At 36.7% G+C, this 25,218-nt stretch overlaps 1 protein-coding gene across 1 annotated transcript in view; it reads right to left on the bottom strand.

Annotated features, from left to right (window-relative positions):
- The window catches only part of Rme-8 (receptor mediated endocytosis 8), a 132,045-nt gene that overhangs the window by 44,448 nt on the left and 62,379 nt on the right, over positions 1-25,218 (bottom strand). The window contains exons 23-26 of the mRNA XM_081754380.1: positions 22,206-22,397; positions 12,213-12,348; positions 10,282-10,466; positions 4,678-4,869 (exon numbers count right to left, since the gene is read on the bottom strand). Of these exons, the coding sequence (XP_081610506.1) occupies positions 4,678-4,869; positions 10,282-10,466; positions 12,213-12,348; positions 22,206-22,397 (705 nt within the window). The remainder of the gene's footprint in view (positions 1-4,677; positions 4,870-10,281; positions 10,467-12,212; positions 12,349-22,205; positions 22,398-25,218) is intronic.

Here is a 25,218-nt window from a genome sequence, read left to right as displayed (position 1 = left end):
ATTCCTTCTTTTTTTCCCTTACCCTTCAGCCATAGTTATTTATTTACTTATTTATTTATTTAAGAAAAAAAAATTTTAGGTAAATATTTCCAATCATAAGCTTTTGGTTTTGTTCAAATAATTTGTGCACTTGAGCTATTTAGAATTTTACATTTAGTTTATAATTGCTTGCTCTTCCGTGTAACGTGGGTTCCTGTCACCACGGCATGGCGCGTCCTCAGGTTGCGGATCGAGGAGAAGGCCTCTAGATATAGAGGTTAGCTGAGAATATACTGAATAAGCAGTCGCGGACAGACGACTAGGAGTGGTCCTCCAGCTTGAGGGTTTGGGTAAGGCTAACACCCTCATCCTGTAAAAAAAAGGTACTTGTTCAGAAACATTCACAAAAGCCTCGGACAAGGACTGATAACTTGGCACGACATCAGCAAAAGAAAATGGACATGAGATTTGAACATGGAATATTATAAGTCTTTATAGGGCAGGCGCGTTAAAATCTGTAACGAGTGAGTTAGAGAAATACAGGATGGACCTAGTAGGAGTTCAGGAAGTTAGGTGGGAAGGAAATGGATCTGAGAATTCCGGAAATTTTACGTTCTTTTACGGGGAAGGAAATAAAAATCACCAGTTAGGAACAGGGTTTTTCGTTCACAAACGAATATTACCAGCAATTAAACGGGTTGAATTTGTTACTGACAGACTTTCTTTTATTACTCTTAAGGGACGGTGGTGTAATATTATTGTTTTAAATGTACATGCTCCAACTGAGGATAAGGGTGACGATATAAAAGACAGTTTTTACGAAGAAGTGGAACGGATATTTGACCAACTCCCGCGATACCATATGAAGATTCTATTAGGGGATTTCAATGCGAAGGTAGGACGAGAGGATATTTTCAAACCGATTATAGGGAACGAAAGTTTGCATAAGGAAAGTAATGACAACGGTGTTAGACTCGTGAACTTTGCAACATCCAAAAACCTAATCGTGAAGAGCACAAAATTCCCACATCGCGACGTTCATAAATACACTTGGACATCACCAGACGGAAAAACACATAATCAAATTGATCACGTTTTAGTAGATAGAAGAAGACAATCTAGCATAATTGACGTCCGGTCGTTTAGAAGGGCTGATTGTGACACTGATCACTACCTGGTAGCAGCGATAATACGGGAGAGATTATCGTTGAATAAAGGTAATACTCAATGTCCGAAAACGGAGAGATTTAATTTAAAGAAATTAGAAGAGAGCCAGGTAAGAGAGGAATACCAGATTGAAGTTTCGAATAGATTCTCGGTTTTAGAAGACTCGGAGTGCACTAGTATTGAGGATACTTGGATTGAAATTAGAGATAGCATTAAAAGTTCAGCAATAGAAAAATTGGGACACGCGGAAATACGTAGGAACAAACCATGGTTCGACCAAGAATGCATTAAACTAGCAGAGAAGAGAAAACAGGCAAAATTACGGTGGCTACAAAACCCGAATGAAATAACTACACGAAATTTCGCAGATATCAGGCGGGAAACTTCCAAAACTTTTAGAACAAAGAAACGGGATTTTTTGAAAGCTAAAATTAAGGAACTTGAAGATAATAGTAAAAATAAAAATATTCGGGACATGTATAAGGGGATCAGCGAATTTAAGAAAGGCTATCAACCTCGTGCTTATATATTAAAGAAATCTGACGGAACAGTTCTCACTGATACGGATAGCCTCTTAAATAGATGGAAAGATTTCTTTGACGATTTACTGAACACTCAGCCAAAAACTAATGTGCGTGGAGAAAAGGAAATACACACCGCAGAACCGTATATTCCAGAACCCAATCGAATAGAAGTGGAAGCCGCTATAAAAAAATTAAAGAAACACAAATCTCCGGGTGTAGATGAAATTTCGGCTGAGTTAATTTTAGCTGGAGGCGGTAAATTGTGGAACAAGATAAACAAACTCATTCTCCTTATCTGGAACAAGGAAGAATTGCCACAAGAGTGGAAAGAGTCAATCATTGTTCCAATTCACAAGAAAGGCGACAAAACTGACTGTAATAATTATCGAGGCATTTCTCTTCTGTCAACATCCTATAAAATCCTTTCAAATATTCTATTAGCAAGATTGACCCCATACGCAGATGAAATTATTGGAGATTATCAGTGCGGATTTAGACGAAAACGATCAACTATCGACCAAATATTTACCATTCGCCAAATACTCGAAAAGAAGTGGGAATACAATACCCCGGTACATCAACTATTTATTGATTTTAGAAAGGCTTACGACTCGGTTAGGAGAGAAACATTATACAACGTTCTTACAGAGCTTGGAATACCGAGAAAGCTAATTAGATTAATTAAGATATGTTTAAGTGAATCCCAAAGTAAAGTCCGGGTAGGAAAATTTTTGTCCACGAGCTTCCACGTCGAAAATGGCCTGAAACAAGGAGATACGTTGTCGCCATTATTATTTAACTTTGTGCTGGAATACGCCATAAGGAAAATCAAAGATAGCAACCAGGGCCTAGAGTTGAACGGCATTCACCAGGTTATGGCATATGCTGATGATGTAAATTTAATAGGGGATGATAGGAGAACAGTAGAAATAAATGCAGAGATCTTATTAAACGTTTGCAGGGACATGGGTTTAGAAGTAAATGCAGAGAAAACTAAATACATGGAAGTGCGTCGGGACCGTAATACGGCAAATTGTGGAGGCGTTAAAATATTAAATAATACTTTTGATAAAGTGGATACTTTCAAATATTTAGGATCAATATTAACAGACGAAAATTATATTCACGAAGAAATTAAATGTCGACTAAAAGCAGGGAATTCGTGTTACTATTCGGTTCAAAATCTCTTGTCGTCGCGAATTCTGTCGAGGAATTTGAAGCTTAAAATATATAAAACGATATTCATGCCTGTTGTTCTGTATGGTTGCGAAACATGGTCGCTTACTCTGAGGGAAGAACATAGACTGAAAGTATTTGAGAACAGGATCCTGAGAAGAATATTCGCACCCAAGAGGAACGAGAATGGGGAATGGCGGAAGCTTCATAACGGGGAGCTACATAGTTTATACGGTTTACCCAACATTGTTAGGGTCGTCAAGTCTAGGAGGCTTAGGTGGGCAGGTCATGTAGCTAGAATGGAAGAAAGTAGAAACGCTTTCAAATTCTTGACTGGTAGACCCATAGGAAAACGACCATTAGGAAGACCTAGGCGCAGATGGGAGGATAATATTAAGATGGATCTCGCAGAGATAGGAATACAAAGTAGAAACTGGATCCAATTAGCTAAGGATAGAAGTCAGTGGAGAGCTTTTGTGAACGCGGCACTGAACCTCCGGGTTCCATAGGCCATAGAGTTAGTTAGTTATTGCTTGTTCTTATCAGAGGTTACACATACATAATGGTATTAGTTGTTTTAACTTACATTTGTTGTTCTAGTGTTGTATGTTGAGTTAGTAATGGGAAAAGTGCACATAAACAAGGTGTCTATTCTTAGTATTTGATTAAATTATTGCTGGCAGCATCTATGTGTGTAGCCTGTGAATGCTAACAGTTTGACGGATTTAGTCAATGGATATACTTAGTTGAAAGTTATATTCTCTACAAGAAAGAAAATAAACTATCGAAATACAAGACGTGTCCCTAAAGTAAGTACAGTTTTCAAAAATTGTTCAAACCAAATTTATTTTTACATGAAAGCCTTACCTTAAGCTATTTTTCGACATAGTTATCACCAATGTTCAAACAGTTGTCAGAGTGGGTGACCAATTGTCCAAACGTTCCTCAACGAAACATCCTGCCACTGAAGATAACCATAACTCCACAGCATTTTTTGCGTCGTCGCCTCTTTGAGAGCGCTTACCACCCTTCTTTGAACTGCCTCACCCACTTTCGCACCATTCTCTCAGCCATTGCATTTTCACCGTAAGTCTTTACAATTTGACGACGAATTTCGGTCAGCTTAACGTTCCATAAATTCAAAAACCGGATAACAGAAAGGATCTCACAGTCGGCGGGTTCACCTATTGTTTTAAACATTGTAAACGATCACAGGACACAGTACATTCGCGACAACTCAACCACACTGGCGTTAATGGAGAGGCAATGAACCAATGAAACATGCGCGGAGCGCCGATATTAGCGCTGCGCTGGCGTTCAAACGAAACGGTGCCTACTTGCCGGAAGTTTCATTGAGGAAGGTTTGGATAAGTTGATCTCCCACTCTGACAAGTGTTTGAGCGCTAGTGAAAACTATGTCGAAAAATAGTTTAAAATGTGCTCTTTTATGTAAAAATAAGTTTGGCTTTTTTTTTTTTTTTTTTTTTTTTTTTTTTTTTTTTTTTTTTTTTTTTTTTTAACGGTACTTACTTTCCACACACGCTTCTTCGTACTTCTGATTGCTCATATTGGTTGATATACGGCTGCTAACCTAGCTCCAGATGTAGTTTAAAGTATGAAGTACTTATATCGCTGATTATTAACCTGTAACAGTTCTTTTCCTCCTAAGTAACAAGTCTAGTAGCAGACAGATAAGCAACCAACCCATAAATCCACAGACGAGAACTGCAAGCTGATATTACTTTCTCTCTTTCTCTCATAATAACCAATATTTTCATAACTTTACAATTACCTACTTTAAAGGTAAAAATATGTGATAACATTAACTAACCTTAAAATATAAAATGTGGCAAAGATCCTTCACAAGCTGTGTCATTTCTACCATTTTGTCTCTGCAATTCTGGAATTGTGCTGCTACGCCATAGCACCGAGTAATATGCATACACACTTGCACAGCCACTTCTTTTGGTTTGGAGGAATTGCTCAGAACGGATACGCACCTCGAATACGCATCCAACAGCACCTGGAAAGAAAGAAGAAAAATGTAATATTTGTATTGTATCTTAAGAGATAATCTCGGAATTATAATTAAAATACAAGTATTCTTCATCAGTAGCACACTCTAGGATTTATTCATGGTATAATTACGGTGGGTTTTAAGTTGAGGATCAAGGTATTTCGAAAACACTATTATTTTAGTTCTCTCCATCTTTTCTAGCATACTGAAAATACTACTTACACTGAATATACTATTTTGGAAAATTACTAGTGCTCTCAAGGTAATCTGTCACAGTTGAGAATAATTTCCAAATAACTTACAGTAACACTAATTTAGGGTGATGGGAATTGCCAGTGTTGGCAAGTCACTAAACGCCAAATTGTATGAGGTCTGGTAACCCTGCTGGTCAGGGAAGCTAACAAACACAGTTTAAACTACGTTAAACCATTTATGTTGTATTGGACAAGAGGTGAATGTCTTTTCTAAAAACTCCAAATACGAGTAATAATTTTAGTTCATTGTTTTCCCAAATAAGAACACCCGAAGTGAGCACATATGCTGCTGACGAGTACAGGCTGGAGATATTTCTATCTACATAGGTAGACACAACGGTTCCGACAGCCTTCCCCGCTGACCTAGTTGCTAACATCCGCGTCTTTGGTATAGAGATCCCGGTGGGATACCCATCAAATTTGAACGGATTACAGAGGTTCAGATTCCACTTAACTGGCGGCCCAGGACTCATATAGCCTCGATGCTGGAAAGGGGCGCAAACACCAACCAACCAACACGAGTGAGAATTTTTCACATGTTCCAAGTTGCCTCTCGTCCCCCTTAAACTCTACAAACGTGCTCTCCCATCAAAAAAGAAAGTTTCTTTTAAACTTAATAGTTCTTCCCTACAATACCCCCTCTTTTAAGTACAGCCTTAGCCAAATAGTCCATATCCGCTTCGCAGAACAGCCACTCACTTTCGAGGTCTGTGCTCTCATCTCCGACCACATTGGTTGTACCACATATGCTGTGATTGGACAATCCTGTGTCCATATACCGCGTATAACCGTCATTGTCGAATCAGCAGGAGTCTGTGATACAACCAACGTGATCCGAGATAAAAGCACAGACCTCGAGAGTGAGAGAGTGACTGTTCTGGGAAGCGGATTAAGTGGCACAGCGGTTAACGCATTGGCACGGTATGCTGGAGGTCCCAGGTTCGAGTCCTGGTCCAGTCAGTCACTTTTTCATTCTCTGTGTGTTATAGAATTCGCACCTGTAGAGGATCTAATGTGTGAGAAAAATCGGTTGTTTCCACTTTTCATTAATATATATAATTTCTCCTAATGTCCTGCAACAATTCTATGGCACTTTATGTCATGATCGCATTCCTTTGTGGAACATGCATTTGAAGTTTTCATCACCAACCACTGCTCGCTCTGCCCTCCACCCAGCCCACTTTTGGAACTGCAGTCGATGTTTCCGGTTGAGTGGCAAACACAAACAACTGCTGACTCGACGTACACCATTCTGTCTATTAAAACCTTAATGATTAATATTCTGCTTGTATACGATTTGTATCATAAAATGCTTAGAGATAAGTGTATTTTTATTTCTTGATTAAATAAAATTACTTTTGTTTCAAACCAACCAGTTCCGCTTAATATTTTAACACTGACGAAACTTTTGTCTTCTTTTGCAAGGAACACATACTCTATTTGATAAGATGATACTTTAAACAGAGAACTTCTTCAACTTCCTTACGAGATTTCTTTCTCATTTTCCACTGTAGTTTTCTAACTACCCAAAAATAAAAATATAATTTATTTACGAAAAGAATTTCTAAGCAAAATACATTAACATACTGAAATCGAGGGTTCTATCTAAAGTGATCCTATGTTTGTATTTAGATCTTCCTTCAGTAAACAAATAAAAACAGGAACCTATTTGAAGTTTAAAAGGGAATCAAAGACGCATGAAATATAGAGATGCAAGGGCTCGGAAAAAAAAACCGGCTTTTTTGGAAAAAAACTCGGTTTTTTCTGCTTCGCTTTTTTGCTTGGGAAATTTTGGGCTTTTTTCAAAATACTGCTTTAAATTGATAAAACAGACTTTGTATCGCTTCTCTATAACACAAAAAATCATTTAATTAGTGGTTGATGCTGATAATAATATAAAACATCGAAAATAAACTATGAATTTCGAAAAGATATTTCAAACAATTTTTCTTCAACATATTTACATTATGAATTCCACAGGATTAACCAATGTATATAATAAGAATTTTTTAACCTCCTATATACAAAAGTAAGCAGAGTTGGCAAGAACCGTGGTTGTTTTTGAAAATGCCAAAAACCCGTTTTTTGGGGGATGTTTAAACCAGGCTTTTTTGGTTTAAACCAGGCTTTTTTGATTTAGATTTTTTGCTTTATGTATTTATATTACATATTCACAGAAATAAGTTTGTTTCGCCTTGGTGTTATTATGCAACAGCGGGGTTATGCCGGAAGAACTCTCATAAGCTTAAAGAAGTCCGGTCAGTAAATTTCTTAAATTGAGAATCTCCTGCCCTAGCCATTGGGAAAATCCCGTCATTACTTGAAATGTAAGACAATAACGGGAAAATCCTGTTATTGTTTTGCATGTAAAATTTAAAGGTCAACGTATCATAATCAGTACGCTAAAACTGAGGTATTAAATTACAAATTTAGTACGTAGATATCACTGAAAGTCCAATCCAAGCTAATGTTGGAAGCTACGTAGGCAATCGATAAATTTTGCCAATTTCTATCAATATATTTAAGCAATCTTGGTTTCTTTATAAAACAACACGCATTTAGGCATGCAGAAATATACAATTTGGTTTGTTTCGCATGTTTAGCCTTAACATCCTTACGAAATACCGAGGTTATCAAGGAGAAGACTTTCGCTTAAACTGACATCCGAACCGCTACTTGGGTTACGCATGAAAGAAGGTTTGTGGTTCGACCGAGAATTGAACATGGGACACCTTGATTAAAAGGTGAAAGGGAAATAAAACTATTGCAAGTGGTTTGATATCTGGAAACGTCACCATGAAGTTCACACGATTCGCATTTTTCATTCTTTTTATTTTTGTGATTATTAAAAAAAAAGTTGGTGTAAACCAGCCAACCCTAAAAGTAAACACTTCTTTTAAAAGCATACACAAATAACTAGCAAAATAGTATGTAGTATTTTTACTTCAAAATATTTTATACCCTCTTTTTGAAACAAAATAAAATTAAAATAAAACATAAGAGAAATACTTAGATTTATATGATACACTTAAAGGCTGCACATCTAGAGCTTTTGGTTCTGTATATTCTTGAAATTCTACAGTTAAGTTTTATAGAACCACCATCACAGTTTACCCAATCCTCAAGTTTTCTAAATTTTTAACAAGAGGGATTCAACATATCATTACGGAACTCCCCCCCCCCCCAAAAAAAAGGACTACGAATATATGTAAGTTAAGCTAAATACAACTGCTCAACAAACATGACTGAGTGATTAGCTTTTGCGCTTCTATCGGGAAGTCCGGGATTCAACCAGCATTCGACCATTCTGACAAAGCTTTTCTTCATTCCATCTGTGAATGTAGAAATAGTGCGTGTACTGTGAGTTGGGCGACTTCCTTTCTTATTGTTTTTAAATCGTTATTATTACTAATTACCAGCAGTGACGGTTTTGCGAAGGTTAGGGGGGCGGTCTTTCGGACTGAAGCCCGTTCCCCAAAGTTGCGGAATGTCTGCAACAAACGAAATATCTATTATTTATGCCTTTACTCATTAAGCTCCCGTCAAATAAAAATTACGACTGTTTAAAAAAACTAAACATTAGTAAGAAAAACCCTTCCCAAAATACTTTTCTAAATCCGCCACTGATTCTCAGTGTAAAATGATTTTTAAAGTTGTATCCGGAAGATTATTGCTAAACATATAAACGAAACGAAATATTAGTTATGCCTGTACTCATAAACTTCAAGCACCTCCCAAATAAAATTAGGACTTTTTAGGAAACGAAACAATAAAAAAAAAAAACCTCCTAAAGTACTTTTCTAAATCCGCTACTGATTATTTGTATAAATTGGTATTCAAGGTTGTGTCCGGAAAATTATTGCTAAATCACTTCACAGCTACAGTATAACAGAAATGTGGAAGTACGGTTTGACGGATATATTGAAAAACGTACGCTTTGACGGATAAATAGAAAAACGGGCAAGTTTAACTTTTGCGCTAGAAGCTAGAGTACTAAAAGCTCTTAGAAATGAAACACGGATGACAAACTAGAGAAGAAAAAAGATGTCGATAACTCAAAAGTTAAAATAAAGTTAAATAGCCTCTAAAATTACCCTCAAATACTACATTCTTCATGTTAGCTTTAATTCGTAAAACATGTGTTCCATCCATGTTGATGGTGAATTTCAGAGCGAAATATCACATTCAGGTCATGGAATTCTTATCTAACTATAGAATATACTATAAGAAAGCTATTTAGATAGAAAAATCATGGAGTTGAAAAAAGCCAAAATTTCCAAAATTCTCGTTTTTTTCCCAAAAAAAGCCGGCTTTTTTGCATCTCTAATGAAATATAACCGGGGACAATGCAATATTTAAGACGATTATTACAAGAACAGTTACGAGTACAAAAAGGCTAAATGGGATAATGATTCTTTTTTAATCTTTCTTGTTGTGTGGATGTTATTTCCTTTCCCTTATGTTTTCCCCACCTTTCTTACCGTGGGCATCATCAGAAAACTTAAAATTTCTATGGATAAACGTTGTTTTAACAGTGGACCTCCAAAAGGTAGGCAAGGTATAAGGAATAGAAAAAAATCCATGCAACAAGAAAGATGAAGTTTATTTCATTATATATACAAGTTGCGTAAAAATAAAATTTGTAACATTAAGAGGCATAATCACTGCGAAATTAAAATACCGCTAATTTTACAGTAATTATGTGATATCTTCAAACAGATAAAAGATAACCGAAATGTGAAACAAGAGCGCGTTAGACAATATTATTTTGCATGAGGTATCGTTATCACGAGTCACCTAGTAGCTTTCCTTTTGCAGCCATTTAGAAACGCGAGAATAAGTGCCGATTTTCTAAATGGCTTGAAATCGAAAGCAGATAAGTGAGTCGTGATAACGGTATCTAATGTAAAATAATATCTAGGGAGCTCTTGTTCTACTTTTCGATTATATTTTATCTATTTGAAGACATCACATAATTACTGTAAAATTAGCGGTATTTTAATTTCGCTGCGACGGAGCCTATTAAATGGGAAAATATCTTCACAATTGTAGATTACTGACGAGGAGAAAATGAAATACTCAAATAATTACCTAGTGATAGCAGTTACATCATCTAGATTATTTAAAAGAAAAATACCACTTAGTCCAGTAGCTTGTTACTTACATCGAGGCCTCTTTCTCTCCGCAGTTCTTCGGCATTCAACGCTGAGCAATGCACTGTGTGGTAGGCCAACTCACTGGCTGCTGACAACAAAGGAGCTGACTTCGAAAAGAGAGCATCATCCGCTGTTTCCAGCTGGATCGTCTTAATCAACTGTGGGTATCCAGCATACTTATACGGCCTTAGTTCTAGCAACAGATAAATAAACAGTTAATAAGTAAATAGTCAATAAACAGATAAATAAGTATCAATACATATCATTCAATTACGTATAGATAAATCTAAATGATGTTCTAGTTCTCAACCAATTGTTACGAGAAATGTAGAGAATTGAAATTTCCTTTTGGAGGTCCGAAGGTTCACTTTTCCACCGCTAGTTGCATGATAGTTGTTAATGTTTCCGTAAAAAGGCAATTTAGTTGAAGTAAGACAACTAGAGACTAGTGGGGACCTTAAAACAGTCTATGGTGTTGATTTTCATTCAAAACAAGTCTCAACGACAGTTTCCTACAAAATTTACAACTGCTCCATCCTCTGATAGGTAAATTTGTAAGTAGTATTTCCATTTTCACGAGACTGACTACATTAACAAGAGAAAATCGATAGGCCGTAAATTGTCGGAGAAAAAACCTGTAGCGTGTTCACAGAAGCTTCGTCAAGGATTCTCAAAAATTCATTTGTCAAGTTTCAAATCCGGAAACGTCTTACAATAAAATAATACCGACTGCTGTTTCTGGAGGCCCCGAAGAGCCGCAAACAAGACTTGCAAGCGTCGTTTCTTCTGAACCTGATAAAGTCACAGAAAAGAGAGGTGAAAGCCGTGGTGACTCAGTGGTAGAACACTCACCTGATGCGTGGAGTTCTTGGTTCGATACCACCTCGCATTACCAGTGCTTTGTGGGAGTTTTCTCAGAGTTCTCCTGCTTTCTTCATTCCACCATTTCGTTCACCATCATCACCACTGGTCCCCTAGCCTTGGAGCATACTCTTGGATATTAAACAAACGAACGAAGTGGTTTCCGGTTTCTACGAATGAAGTTGGTTTTTAATGACGAAGTAACATTTTGCATTTCTGGGGTACTGAATAGACATAACGATGAAAATATCTGGGATACTGGAAAGCTTCATTATCGTGAAATTTAGGAACACGAACATGATTCTCCTGGAATTAATCTTTTCAGTGCAATTTTCTGAAGCTAGTAAGAAGCTCAATTTTCTTGACTTCTACAATGTGATTGAATAACTAAATTATTAGTTTGTTTTTCTTTCTTTCTTATTTTGACATGTGAGATATTTGACTAAACATAATTTTGATGTAGGGAAATTCTCTATTTTATTCAACCATAATTATTCATTTGTTTTGGTTTTGGTTAAGATAACACTATACTACCTTGAAATCAATTTAGTTCTATGATATTTCGATTTATTCATGTTTTTCTCACATCGGGTACTAAAATAGTGACTACGACATGTTTGTTTGCAAACTAAGCATATTGCTCTTCATTTTGTATTAAAAAATCACTAAAGTAACACATATTGGTGATATATGCCTGACTAGCTCAAAGTAGAATGCATTTACAGTTGATCTTTAAAGTCACAGGAATGAGGTATAAACAACACTGTTTCAATTTACGCTACACGAGCTCCTTCGTGGCTAAGCAGTTAGCGTACGTGCCTTTGACGCGGGAGACCCGGGTTCGATTCCCGGCGGGAGCTCATGTGGTTCGGATTCCACGTTAATCAGTAGGTCCACGTCTCATATAGCCTTGCTGCTGAACGGGACGTAAAACTCAAAATCAATCAATCAATCAATTTACGCTACATTAAACTAACCCATATGGAACCATTCTGTGCAGATGAAAAGTTCTGACCAAAACTTCGAAATCAAAAACACGACAGGTTTGTTAAACAGAAAACATACTGAAATGGTTTACCTTCTGAATACCTGTCAAACAAAATGCTCTGGGTTCGAAGAATTAACACAATATTATCTGGATTTGGTCCGTCACTTGCCCAAGAATTTCGACTGCATAGGAACTCATACGCTTTGTTCACGTTTTCGAACACATCCTGTAACAAGAAAAACCCTGTGACTATACACACATTCGAGAGAGACAAGTAACAGCATCATCGTCAAATAAGTATAAATATGGCAAGCATAACTCCTACCCTGTATTAACTCGCTCTTTCAAATTAATTTCGAAACAATTTATCTTCATATTTCATTATCTGTTGTCATTTGAATACACTCTCAACTGCACTTTTTGATCCATTCAATAACTTTTGGATTGCATTTTATTTATCCAGTTCGTTTATAATGCAGTAATAAAAATTTTACCTATGCTTTATACTTTATCTTATATATATATATATATATATATATATATATATATATATATATATATAGGATATAGTAGGAAGAGAGTAGTCATCTAATACCTTTTCTCAAAAAATGTGGGAGAGAAGGAAATTTTTGATGAATTGACAGACAATGGCCAAAGATTGTCCTTCATATAGCACAGTGAAATCGTGGAGGTGTGGAAGACACAAAACAGTGGTGACCGTGGACACTGTGGATCGTGTGCGTGTGACGAACTGATCTGCCATGTAGAGACTCTAGGGATCAGTGTGGAGCGTATGTATCGCATCATGCAAGAACTTGGTATGAAAAAATTGTCGGCAAAGTGGATGCCCAAGCTCCTCACAGATAATCAGAAGCGAACAAACGGGACTGTGTACAGTGTATGTTGTGCCGCTTTTCAGTGAGTGCTTCCAACTTTATTAAACAAATTCTTACTGTTGATGAAACACAATTACGTGTATGACCCCGAGACCAAAATTCAGTCTATGGCAGTGGTGCCATAGTGGGTCACCAAGGCTGAAAAATGTCGCAGAGAAAAATCCGCTGGGAAAGTGATGAGTGACACTTTTTGAAATTGTGAAGAGTAATACTGAGTGAATATCTGGAAAAAGGCACTACATTGACTGCTGAAAGATATGTGAACCTGCATTGAAAGAAAAGAGGCAATGTAAACAGTCCAAACGTATCGTCTTCTTGTAAGACAATGCTCCTTGCTACAAAGCAGCTATAACCGCTACCAGGTTATAGAAGGATTTTTTGTGGACATTGTATATTTCGTAAAGACGGTGATCATTATTTTCGATTTATACTTTACTCAGCAACGCATATAAGTTCTTTCTTCGGTGGGAATTGCTTCTTTCCCACACAATTGGACAAAGAAGTCTTTCATCGTTTTCTCATATATATATTTAAAACATTGCTTTTGCTGAGAACATTTCAGTTAGTGACTAACCATTTCAGTGTTTCTCCCTGACTCATTATATACACAGTATATATTCTGCAGTTATTGGGAACTGAATTAAGTGCTTTCTTTAATCACTTATGGAAACATTACAATAGATTAGAGAAATACGGGCTGACCAGATGTCCCAGTAGCCAAAGTGGCACCAGCCTCACAATTTTTGCAGGTCGTTATCTGTATTTTCTCACGCCAGTGTTATCGCCGTGTCTAGTGCATTCTAGGCAGTTGACTAAAATTAACATAAATTGTTTTCCGTATTCTGTTTGTATGTGCGTACAGGTGAGTTAACTGAGTGATTTTTGAAATGAACTGCCAACACTTTTCCGTTGACCATAGCAACCCGTAGCTTGAGCTTGGATGCTCGAGGAGTTCGACTCTGGTGTTGTACGCAGCCACCACGCACGTTGCGTTGGTTAAGTTTTGTGAAGGGGCACAAGCTATTTAGCCGGTGAAGGACGATTTCTTACGGCTAGCCCCAACTAGTGAAATCCCAGGTCCGCAGACCTTGTGCGTTTAAAAAGTTATATACGCGCCCTCCAATATCAGTATTCCACTGTGGAGATCTTCTTTTCGTTTGTTTGCTGAAGATTCACCTTTACGCTGAAGGACTGTTCAGCGTAACAACTGGATTCATCGTGGGACGATCCAGACAACCTTTCCCCCAAGTGTGTCAAGGGTGTGAGAGAAGAATTTGTAGTGATATCTGAATCATAATCATATATATATAAAGGGCTATATTGCCCGAAAAGGGCAAAGCGTGATTTCAGCGACTAAAATTGTTATACATTCTCAGTGTTCAGTGTTGTGTTCATTTCTCTTCGTTATTTTTTTTATTATTTTTTTATATACTAGTGCTCTAATAAATAAGTATAGTGTTATTTAATCCAGTGTGTTTTCGTTGTTTGTATGAGTGATGTTTGTGTGCGTTATGGTCTGGATGGCCGTCTGATCGTCCGTGAGGTTTTCGAGACGAGACACCCGAACCTCTCGGCGCCTAATGCTCATCTCATTATTGAGACCGACGAGCGATTTGGAAACAGTTTGTAACCATTCTTGGAGAGGTTCTCCATCGTCCTGTCCAGGTAAGTTAAAGTATCAGGAGTATACTTATTGGTAGTACCACGAGCCACGGACGGCGAACAGAATACGGAGTGGTTACAAATAAATGGAAGCCCGAACAGTGACCCGACACCCGGGCGATTACAAATTAATGTTCGCCCGAACAGTGACCCGAACTCTAGGACGGTTACAAATAAATGGCCGCCCGAACAGCGACACGAATCAATTGGTTACAAATAAATGGAAGCCCGAACAGTGACCCGATACCCGGGCGATTACAAATTAATGTTCGCCCGAACAGTGACCCGAACTCTAGGACGGTTACAAATAAATGGCCGCCCGAATAGCGACACGAATCAATTGGTTACAAATAAATGACGCCCGAACTACCGACCCGAATCGATACCGTTGGTGCTCGAATACTCATAAGATAAATATTTTAATATATCACTTCTTTTCCAGCATAGAACTAGTAATCTGAAAAAAAAAAAAAAAAAAAAAAAAAACCTTCTCTTTCAGGTGATTTTAATAATATGTTTTGTGATAACATTTTATTCTAATTGTATGTTTTAAGCTTTATCTTGTTCAAGATGGCATACAACGAAGCAGATTTGTTTACTAAGATAGCTTCAGTTTTTCAAAAGCATTTTGCTAGGTTAGAACGAAAACTAGATAAAAATAATGAAAAAATTGAGAGATACATAAAGGAAAGGAAAGTTGATTTTAAAGAGACTTTTGCTGAGGTAAAGAGCGAATTAGGGCAAAAGATAGATGATTTACGGGACGTGTTTCGTGAAGATAGTCAGCAAACGGAAAATGCCGAAAACAAAACACCGGAATGTGAACCCCAGTTACAGTCAGATGTTCCTACTGGATACAAAACACTGGAATTTGAGCCTCAGTTAGTGACTGATATTCCTAGTGTAAACAAAATATTGGAATTGAAACCTGAGCTAGAAACTATTACTCCTAATGAAAAGGAAAGGCAGGAATCTGAACTCCAACCAGAGACTGGTAGTCCAAACCAACCTCGTAAGAAATCTGACAATGATTTTATTCATTCAGAATCCAGTAACACCACTTGTAGTAACAGTAGTAGTGACAATTGCGAACATATGATTGTACACGACAGAGGTCGTAAGCGCACAAGAATAACTACCACAAACCACAGAGAGAAAAGGCGTAAACGAGATTACAGTTATAGCAATAAGCAAAGATACGCAGACCGGAGCGTAAACAATACAAAATTTAAAGGGAATCTGAACCAAGACCGCACTCGAAAAGGCAGTAACAGAAACAGAAGGAGTCGTAAATTACGGCCACGTAATATGAGTTATCACAAACGAGATAGGAAACGCAACTTGTGTGAGAACATTAAGAGTATTTTTGTACGTAGTAGTAATCATTGTAGGAATAAACGAACAAACCGTAATTATCAAGACAGAAATAGCAATCATAGAAAAAAAAAAAGTAACCAAGACTGTGTGTTGATACAAATTTTTCTCCTAGGAGAGCGACGCATTTCTAAGCGATAAACATGTATTCATTTTTTTTCTTTTTTGCTTTTAGTTTTGGTGATGCATGGAAAAAATGAAAAGGAGAACTACGCATTTCTTTTAAACTCATTTTTGCTTCCAGCTTTTAACAGTTCAGCAAAGAGCAGATAACACGTTTTTCTTTCTTTTTCTTGTTTTGATAAGACAGTCGCCAGACTGTAGAACCACTTGTGTTTATCGTTACGAATAACGGATGATACACAGCTGATTAATTCTTTTCCTCTTTTTGTCTTTGCTCCGTGTAGCACTTCATACCTCAGTCAGCTGTGCATTTGTCTTGCAAACCTTATCACTGACTTACTATTAGTTTAATGTTATTAATTTTTTCTTGTTTTCATTTCAGATGTTTGAATTTAGATTTTTTAGTAAATAATTAACGTATCACATACGTAGGGGAATTGCATCTTAAAAGCAATTTGAAATCTTGGCGCGATTTCCGTACCCCCAGCTAGTGGGAAGATATTTTGGCGTTATAATATATTTTATTGTTTTTTAAATTTTAAATTCCTTTTTAGGATACCTTCCCACTTCCGAAATTCTTAAATACATTATTACATGTTATTTACAATTAATGTATTATTTTCTTTTTAGAATTTTTTTTTTAAAAAAAGAAGAAGAATGTATCCAGATGCGCAGGATCAGAAAATTTTAGTTGTTACTTATATATATAGTTATACGTTTATAATTAAAATTTAGTATGTAATCATATACGTAGAGGGACCGTATTTAGCCAAAAACGGTTTGATATCTTGGCGAGATATCCGTACCTCAGCTAGTGGGAAGATGTTTTGTCCTTATAACATATTTCTATTGTTTTTCATTTAAAAAAAAAAAAAATCTTTTTAGAATCCCTTCCCACTTTTCAAATTTTTAAACATGTTATCATACGTATAACTCACAATTAATGTTTGATTTTCTTTTAGATTTTTTTTTTTTTTTTTTTTTTTAATAATGCATCGAGATGCCCAGGAAGAGAAATTTATTATATGTACACTTGTTATTCATTATATGTACACTTGTATATTTGTGATTAAAACTTAGTACGTAATCTCATCCGTAGAACATGAAACTTTACAATTATCAATGTTAAATTTCTTTTTCAGTGTTAATCTTAGATTCCCGTTTTCATTTTGAAATGTTTACTGTAATTTGATTGAACCTCATTTACGTCATTTACCCGATTTTGACTTTATTTGAATTTCCAGGATGTGACATGATATATTTTGTTCGAAGAGAAAAGTTTAGAACCGAAAGTAGGCTAAGCCTTAAACGAGTGAAACAGGCATTTCCTTGTTAGCTAATAGTGTGTGTAGGAATGTCATGTGAATAGTATATTCTCCGAACGAAAGCAGTAATCTTTTTATTTTAGAAGGAACTATATGAACAGATATTCTGATGGTGAACGGTCGTTTTTCCCCTCATATTAATATGTATGCGGAAATATGTTTAACTTCTATACTTTCTTGTAATTTCTAATTAACATTTTTTTCGTCTTCTCTAGACCACTGAACGACCGTAGGGAAACTTCTTCGGGTAGGATATTTTATGGGGATAAATATTTTATTTTAGGGAGGCAATATTTCCTGGAATTGCAGATCTCTTGCAAAAATGGATGTGGCTAATCCATTGGATATTCCATAGCTAACTGTATTTTCGCCAACAATCGCAAAATATAGTTTTTCATTTCTCTTCTTCCTTTATGGTACCCGTAACCAAGCATGCGTATTCTTAGGTTAGATTTTTTGAGTATATTTTGATGTCTAGTAACATTTCAGTGAATATTTTAATGTTTATGAACCGTAATTCTATTAAGTGGATTTGTATGCTAATGTGTTGTAATGTTTTCTATTCATTTTGAGAAAAGTATATTTTAGTTCTAGTATGTCCTAGAAACTATTCGAACTCGATATAAATCCCGAAAAATAAACTTATTTTCTTTCTTTCCAACAGCATGAAGTCATAATAATTTATAAAAATTATTTTCTGTCAATTATTTCGTATGCTCGATGACTGAATTTTAATGCGTTAATAAGACCATTTTGAATATTTGCAGCGAAGATGCCTAAGGAAGCTTGTTACAGCTGTTTGTAGGGAATTGTATCTTGATGTTTCAGACCGACCAAAAAGTTGTAATGTCGTTGACTATATTCTTGTTTGTATCTCATGTTTTTCTTTTAATAGGTCTCATGTATTTTGTCTTATAGAGACATATCTTTACTATGCTACGAGAGCATTTGTATTTTGTGTGTTTACACATCTTTTTCCAGGTGGATGATGTACGTTATGTTCCAGGGAACATACGTGTATTTTACTGAATATTAGTGTTGATATTTCAGTTATATATAGAAACATTTTGTAAGTGCCTATGGTTGCCGGCCTTCCCTCGTTTCTAGTTTTGCCTCGCATGTGTCGATGGCATATTTTGTGTGTAAGTACGTGTAGTATTACACATTTTTCCCACCTATGGTTTTGGTCAATTCATGGCGTAATGACCATTTATTTTCAGGAATGTTTGGACTAGTGAGTCAACTTCCTTGATTCAGACCTTCGAAAAACTTGGATCAATATTGAATAGTTTTCAACGCTATATTAATAAATTTTTTGCAGATAATACCCACCTATTCTGGTAACCCTACAATGTTTACGTTTTTGGAAGTGAACAACGACCATTATTCTAGGCCTAAGCTAATAATAACTTTGTTTCAGAACGAAACCATTTGTTGTAATGAGCATTATTGATTTAAAGTCTCGACGAGCAGATGGCATTTGACCTTATGGCGTGCCGAATTTTCTTCATACATATCAGCGAAATCACGATATTTTCTTTGATATGCAGAAGCATGCTTATTTCTTGGAATCACTATGAACGTCATTTTTGACACTTAAGTTTATTTTTTTTATTTTGAAAAACGATTTTTCGTTCTTTTCTGCCAAACAACACAAGGCACAGTTAAAAAAAAAAAAAAAAAAAAAGGGACATACAGGTGAAAATCTTATTTTGTTTGTATATTGTTAGTTTATTACGTGTTTACGTTTTCATTCATTTTACTTTTTCAATGATTTTCGTATTTTTCAAACATATTATAGTGATATCGAAACTTTAACAATAATTTTAATATTTCAGTACCTTTAACATATTTGCTATTTGCATATTCATTCATATTTTGATATTTTAAATAGAGATATCAGTATATTTAATAATTTTTATTGAGATATTTGATAATTCTTTAAGTCGATGTTTTTTGAATAGTTATTCAGTGTGCATATTTACTTCATATTACACAAAATAAAGTAATCGAAACGGAACACTTAAACATTTTACGAAAAGTATTTGTGTTTAAAAAAGTAAGAATTTTAATAGCCCTATAAACGCTTTCTGCGAACTTAAAAAAAAAAAAAAGTTATCATACAGGTGTTATAACCATATCTCGTTTCTCACACCAGTGTTAAAAAAAAAAACTCTCCTTCTCCCCTCATCAACTCATCGTTGGAGAATCCTGGAGGATACTCACACAGGAAGACAGCATGGTTTCAACATGTGAAGAAACGGAAGATAAGGAAACCCAACTGCACCAATTGTTCAAGAGGATCTTATTACCTTATGGAACACTTGGATTGGACATTGCTCATACAGGAACCTCATCACTTTGTAGTGAGTGGACAAGTTCTTTAACTATTTTAAATAGCCCTTTTTCAGGTGAAAAACCATTCATCGTCTATGCACGTAAGTCTCACACCATATGACAGTGTTGCCAACTAACTAATTTTAAATTTCAGGTGAAAAACCTAATTTTATTCATACTTCGTCATACGGCCAAGGGTTCTCAACCCGTATACGTGTGCACTTGACAGGTCGTTCCACTTTCGGACACCATATATAAACGCTACCAGGTTATAGAAGGATTTTTTGTGGACACTGTATATTTCGTAAAGACGGTGATCATTATTTTCGATTTATACTTTACTCTGCAACGCATATAAGTTCTTTCTTCGGTGGGAATTGCTTCTTTCCCACACAATTGGACAAAGAAGTCTTTCATCGTTTTCTCATATATATATTTAAAACATTGCTTTTGCTGAGAACATTTCAGTTAGTGACTAACCATTTCAGTGTTTCTCCCTGACTCATTATATACACAGTATATATTCTGCAGTTATTGGGAACTGAATTAAGTGCTTTCTTTAATCACTTATGGAAACATTACAATAGATTAGAGAAATACGGGCTGACCAGATGTCCCAGTAGCCAAAGTGGCACCAGCCTCACAATTTTTGCAGGTCGTTATCTGTATTTTCTCACGCCAGTGTTATCGCCGTGTCTAGTGCATTCTAGGCAGTTGACTAAAATTAACATAAATTGTTTTCCGTATTCTGTTTGTATGTGCGTACAGGTGAGTTAACTGAGTGATTTTTGAAATGAACTGCCAACACTTTTCCGTTGACCATTGCAACCCGTAGCTTGAGCTTGGATGCTCGAGGAGTTCGACTCCGATGTTGTACGCAGCCACCACGCACGTTGCGTTGGTTAAGTTTTGTGAAGGGGCACAAGCTATTTAGCCGGTGAAGGACGATTTCTTACGGCTAGCCCCAACTAGTGAAATCCCAGGTCCGCAGACCTTGTGCATTTAAAAAGTTATATACGCGCCCTCCAATATCAGTATTCCCTGTGGAGATCTTCTTTTCGTTTATTTGCTGAAGATTCACCTTTACGCTGAAGGACTGTTCAGCGTAACAACTGGATTCATCGTGGGACGATCCAGACAACCTTTCCCCCAAGTGTGTCAAGGGTGTGAGAGAAGAATTTGTAGTGATATCTGAATCATAATCATATATAAAGGGCTATATTGCCCGAAAAGGGCAAAGCGTGATTTCAGCGACTAAAATTGTTATACATTCTCAGTGTTCAGTGTTGTGTTCATTTCTCTTCGTTATTTTTTTTTATTTTTTTTTTTTTATATACTAGTGCTCTAATAAATAAGTATAGTGTTATTTAATCCAGTGTGTTTTCGTTGTTTGTATGAGTGATGTTTGTGTGCGTTATGGTCTGGATGACCGTCTGATCGTCCGTGAGGTTTTCGAGACGAGACACCCGAACCTCTCGGCGCCTAATGCTCATCTCATTATTGAGACCGACGAGCGATTTGGAAACAGTTTGTAACCATTCTTGGAGAGGTTCTCCATCGTCCTGTCCGGTAAGTTAAAGTATCAGGAGTATACTTATTGGTAGTACCACGAGCCACGGACAGCGAACAGAATATGGAGTGGTTACAAATAAATGGAAGCCCGAACAGTGACCCGACACCCGGGCGATTACAAATTAATGTTCGCCCGAACAGTGACCCGAACTCTAGGACGGTTACAAATAAATGGCCGCCCGAACAGCGACACGAATCAATTGGTTACAAATAAATGGAAGCCCGAACAGTGACCCGACACCCGGGCGATTACAAATTAATGTTTGCCCGAACAGTGACCCAAACTCTAGGACGGTTACAAATAAATGGCCGCCCGAACAGCGACACGAATCAATTGGTTACACAGCCATCGTAATGCACAAACTGTGTGAACTAGTGGCCGGACCTGGTCCCCGTCAGACTTATCTTTAAACTTAAGATGCACCTGAAAGGAACTGAATTTAGATACACTAATAGCATCAGGCAGCTGCAAAGGCATGGTTTGCAACACAAGATAAAATGTGTTATTATCATGGGATAGAATTGCTGCAGTGTCGTTGTATTAAGTGTGTTAACTACGTTGAATAAAATGCTATCAATGTGTAGCGGCGTCATGTTTTCACTCCGAGGCCAAAAACTTATCTAATCCCCCTCTATGTTCCATCACAAAAGAAAAAACGGAGTTTAAGGTTTGGCAGATAAGCTATGATTACACATATAAACTGAAATTATATTTCGATTGTGTTCTATGCAGCAAAGAAAACTTAAAATCAACAGTTACAAACCAAGCTATTTCTTTTGTTTCTTGCACTTACCCTCCCATCGGGATTTTTATCTGGATGATACCTCTGTGCCAGTCGATAATAGGACTTCCTGACAGTGGCCTCTTCGTGCTGAATGCCTCTGGCTAAGCCTAGGACTTCGTAGGCGTCGTCGATGGACATTGCAGGCGGTTTCTTCTCTACTTCTTTCTTCCATGCTTCTAACACATCCTTCAGCAACTTCACCTATTAATAAAACACAACATTTAAAGCTTTCAGCAACTGTTAACGGCAAGCAATGGGAAACGTATTCCAAAAGATCAAAGGTGAAACGAATACCTTGATTACATAATTTCTGGTTTGCCAACCAGTTAGAAAGAGTACCTTCTGCGTGCGGATGGCGCCGAGTTACACTTAATTTCCTATATTGAATCAATATCAAAAACTGTTTAAATTAAGACGTTGTGGAATTTAAAAAGCCAAAATAGCTGTGATGGCCTCTAAAAATACTCAGCCCTTGAAAAGCTACCTCCTCGGCCAGAGTCTTTAGTGGGCTGTAATCTCACGGAATCTGTATGATATAAATTGTATCTATATTTATACAATATTACAACATCCATTTCACTAGACTTGACTCTAAAATTTCAGCCTGTCTTAATCTATGATAACATCTGAATAGCACATACCTTCTATATAAAGCAGTCTTTTGTGCCTAAATAGCTCCTGGGACACAAACCCAAGCAGTGATTCGTACCTCATCTTAAAACAATACATGCAGTGTCATGCAGCCTCGGTGGAAACAAAGAAAAAATGTTAACCCACAATCAACCAATCTCAGTGAGACGGAAAGACAAGTAGTCGGTATATTAAAATATATTCTTTACTTAATTTATTTGTTCTAGTTTTAAATTTACTTCAAGAACTAGACTGGAACTCACTCGCTATTCATATGTTGTACTTACATTGAGGGCTAATTGCTTGATTTTAACGTCCCGTCCAGCACGTAGCCTATAAAAGACGAAACGAAAGTAGTTTTACGTCCCACATTATGTCGGCTAGGCTAATGGAGACGGTGATGATGAGAAATGAATGAAACGGTGAAATGAAGACAGTGGGAGGAAACAGGAGAACCCCAAGAAAACCCACGCCCACGGTGTTTTTCTACCACGAAGTTCACTTGGCTTGAGCGGGGATCCAAACAGGGACCCCACGCACCAGAGGTGAACGCTCTAACATTGAGCCACTGCAGCCCTATAAGAGACGTGAATATACAGCTTAACATGGGATCCTATCCACACGAGTCTCTACTGTTAATCGAATCGGATATCCCACGTCAAAGGCGCACATGCTAACTATACAGCCATGACACAGCTCTATGTTGTACTTACATCACACACAAATGGAAAATATATTTATATATATATATATATATGTAAGTGTTTTTGTCTAATTCACCCCTTCACAATAGTCAAATATAGTAATACATAAAAAAGAATGAATTTAAGCAACATATCAAAAGCAGCTTTAACAGTAACCTCAATCTGAAATTATTGACATTCGACTCCTGTTTCTCATTTCAGTGACTGTTAACGACAGAGTAAAGTTGTCGGTCAAAGGTCAATCTAACTAAAATCAAGAAACATGTTACATTTATTCTATATTACGTGGGTCAGTCAGAAAGTTAGTTGCACAGCTTTGTAAATATTTTCGATCAAAGGCTATTTTGATGAAACTGTGTGGCAACACTGCAGACATGTAGCTGTACCGTGTGACGTAGCAGCTTTCATGAGGCAAGTGGAGGTGTTCTGATAATCAGTTGTAAATATCTCTCGACAACTGCAAGTGGCGTCGAAATTGGAAATGCGTGCAGTGATTCGTTTTTTGTGGGCGAAAAGGTTTAACTGTACTGAAATTTATCGGCAGGTGCATGAAGTGTATGGTGAAAATGCAACGTCATGTCAAGCTACCGCAAAGTGGTGCAACATGTTTGAGAACGAATGTACAGATATTGACGATGCTGAACGCGGAAGACCATCAAATGAACGTTCTTGCCAACAGACGCATAACAATAGACGAACTTTCGAAGCGACGATACCACTCGGACGACGAGGTGAAAGCTGCAGCCCAAGAATGGTTACCGAGCATTAGACGGGATTTCTGTGCAGAAGGCAGAGAAACTTGTACCACGCCTCGACAAATGCTTAAATAACGGAATTACCTTGAAAAGTAGATTGTGAATGGGACTTTACGATACAAATGGAATTATTGTAAAATTTCTATTCCACCACGTTTTATTTTCTCAAGCAGTGCAACTAACTTTTTCAATGAACCTCGTATCATCTAATTGTTGAATTACATTAGCATTTCGAAACAAGTACACTTTTAACCGATTTTTTTTTTTTTTTAAAAAAAAAAAAAAAACCTGAACAGCAACCGTTTTTGTGAATCTGAAAATATAAGGATATCACACATGGAGAAGCTTCTTCATACATAGCAAACTGACCCTATTAAGACATTCCTCATTTTGAGGTTTAAAAATAATAACATAGAAGTACACAGTTAACGGATCAACTCTAAGTTTCTAGAACAATATAGCAGAGTGAAAACATTTTTGAATAGAACTAACAACATGTTTGTAGGTAACACGGACGAATTTAGAAAAGTGAAAACAAAAACAATTCCAGTTCAGTGAAATGAAAGTACTATAAAAACCGTAGACAATTCAGTCAAGGGGTGCAGAAGAATCTATCAACCTCCTAGTTACCACTCTTGCTTCGTCGAAAAGTGACATTGGGAAGGAGTAGTGCAGTTTCTGATGGCTATGGACGTTAAGACACTGTAAGTACGCTCGCATAGAGCTCTGTTAGTGACTCTGGTGAAAATACACATAGTCCTGACATGTAAAACGAGAATGTGAACCCTTCAATTATCTTGTTAATATCATTCATTTAATAAGCTCTTTTGGTAATTGTTTATCTTATATGCACTTTGTTATATATAATTGTAATAAATTAGTTTTCATGTAATGCCTATAAAAGTGAATTTCTAACTCTATACTACCTCTCTC

The sequence above is a fragment of the Thermobia domestica genome, chromosome 1 (genome assembly GCF_964235325.1).
Source record: "Thermobia domestica chromosome 1, izTheDome1.hap1.1, whole genome shotgun sequence".
In the NCBI taxonomy this organism is placed as follows: domain Eukaryota; kingdom Metazoa; phylum Arthropoda; class Insecta; order Zygentoma; family Lepismatidae; genus Thermobia; species Thermobia domestica.
Note: the sequence above shows the minus strand (reverse complement) of the source record. Positions and strands in the feature narration are given on the sequence as shown.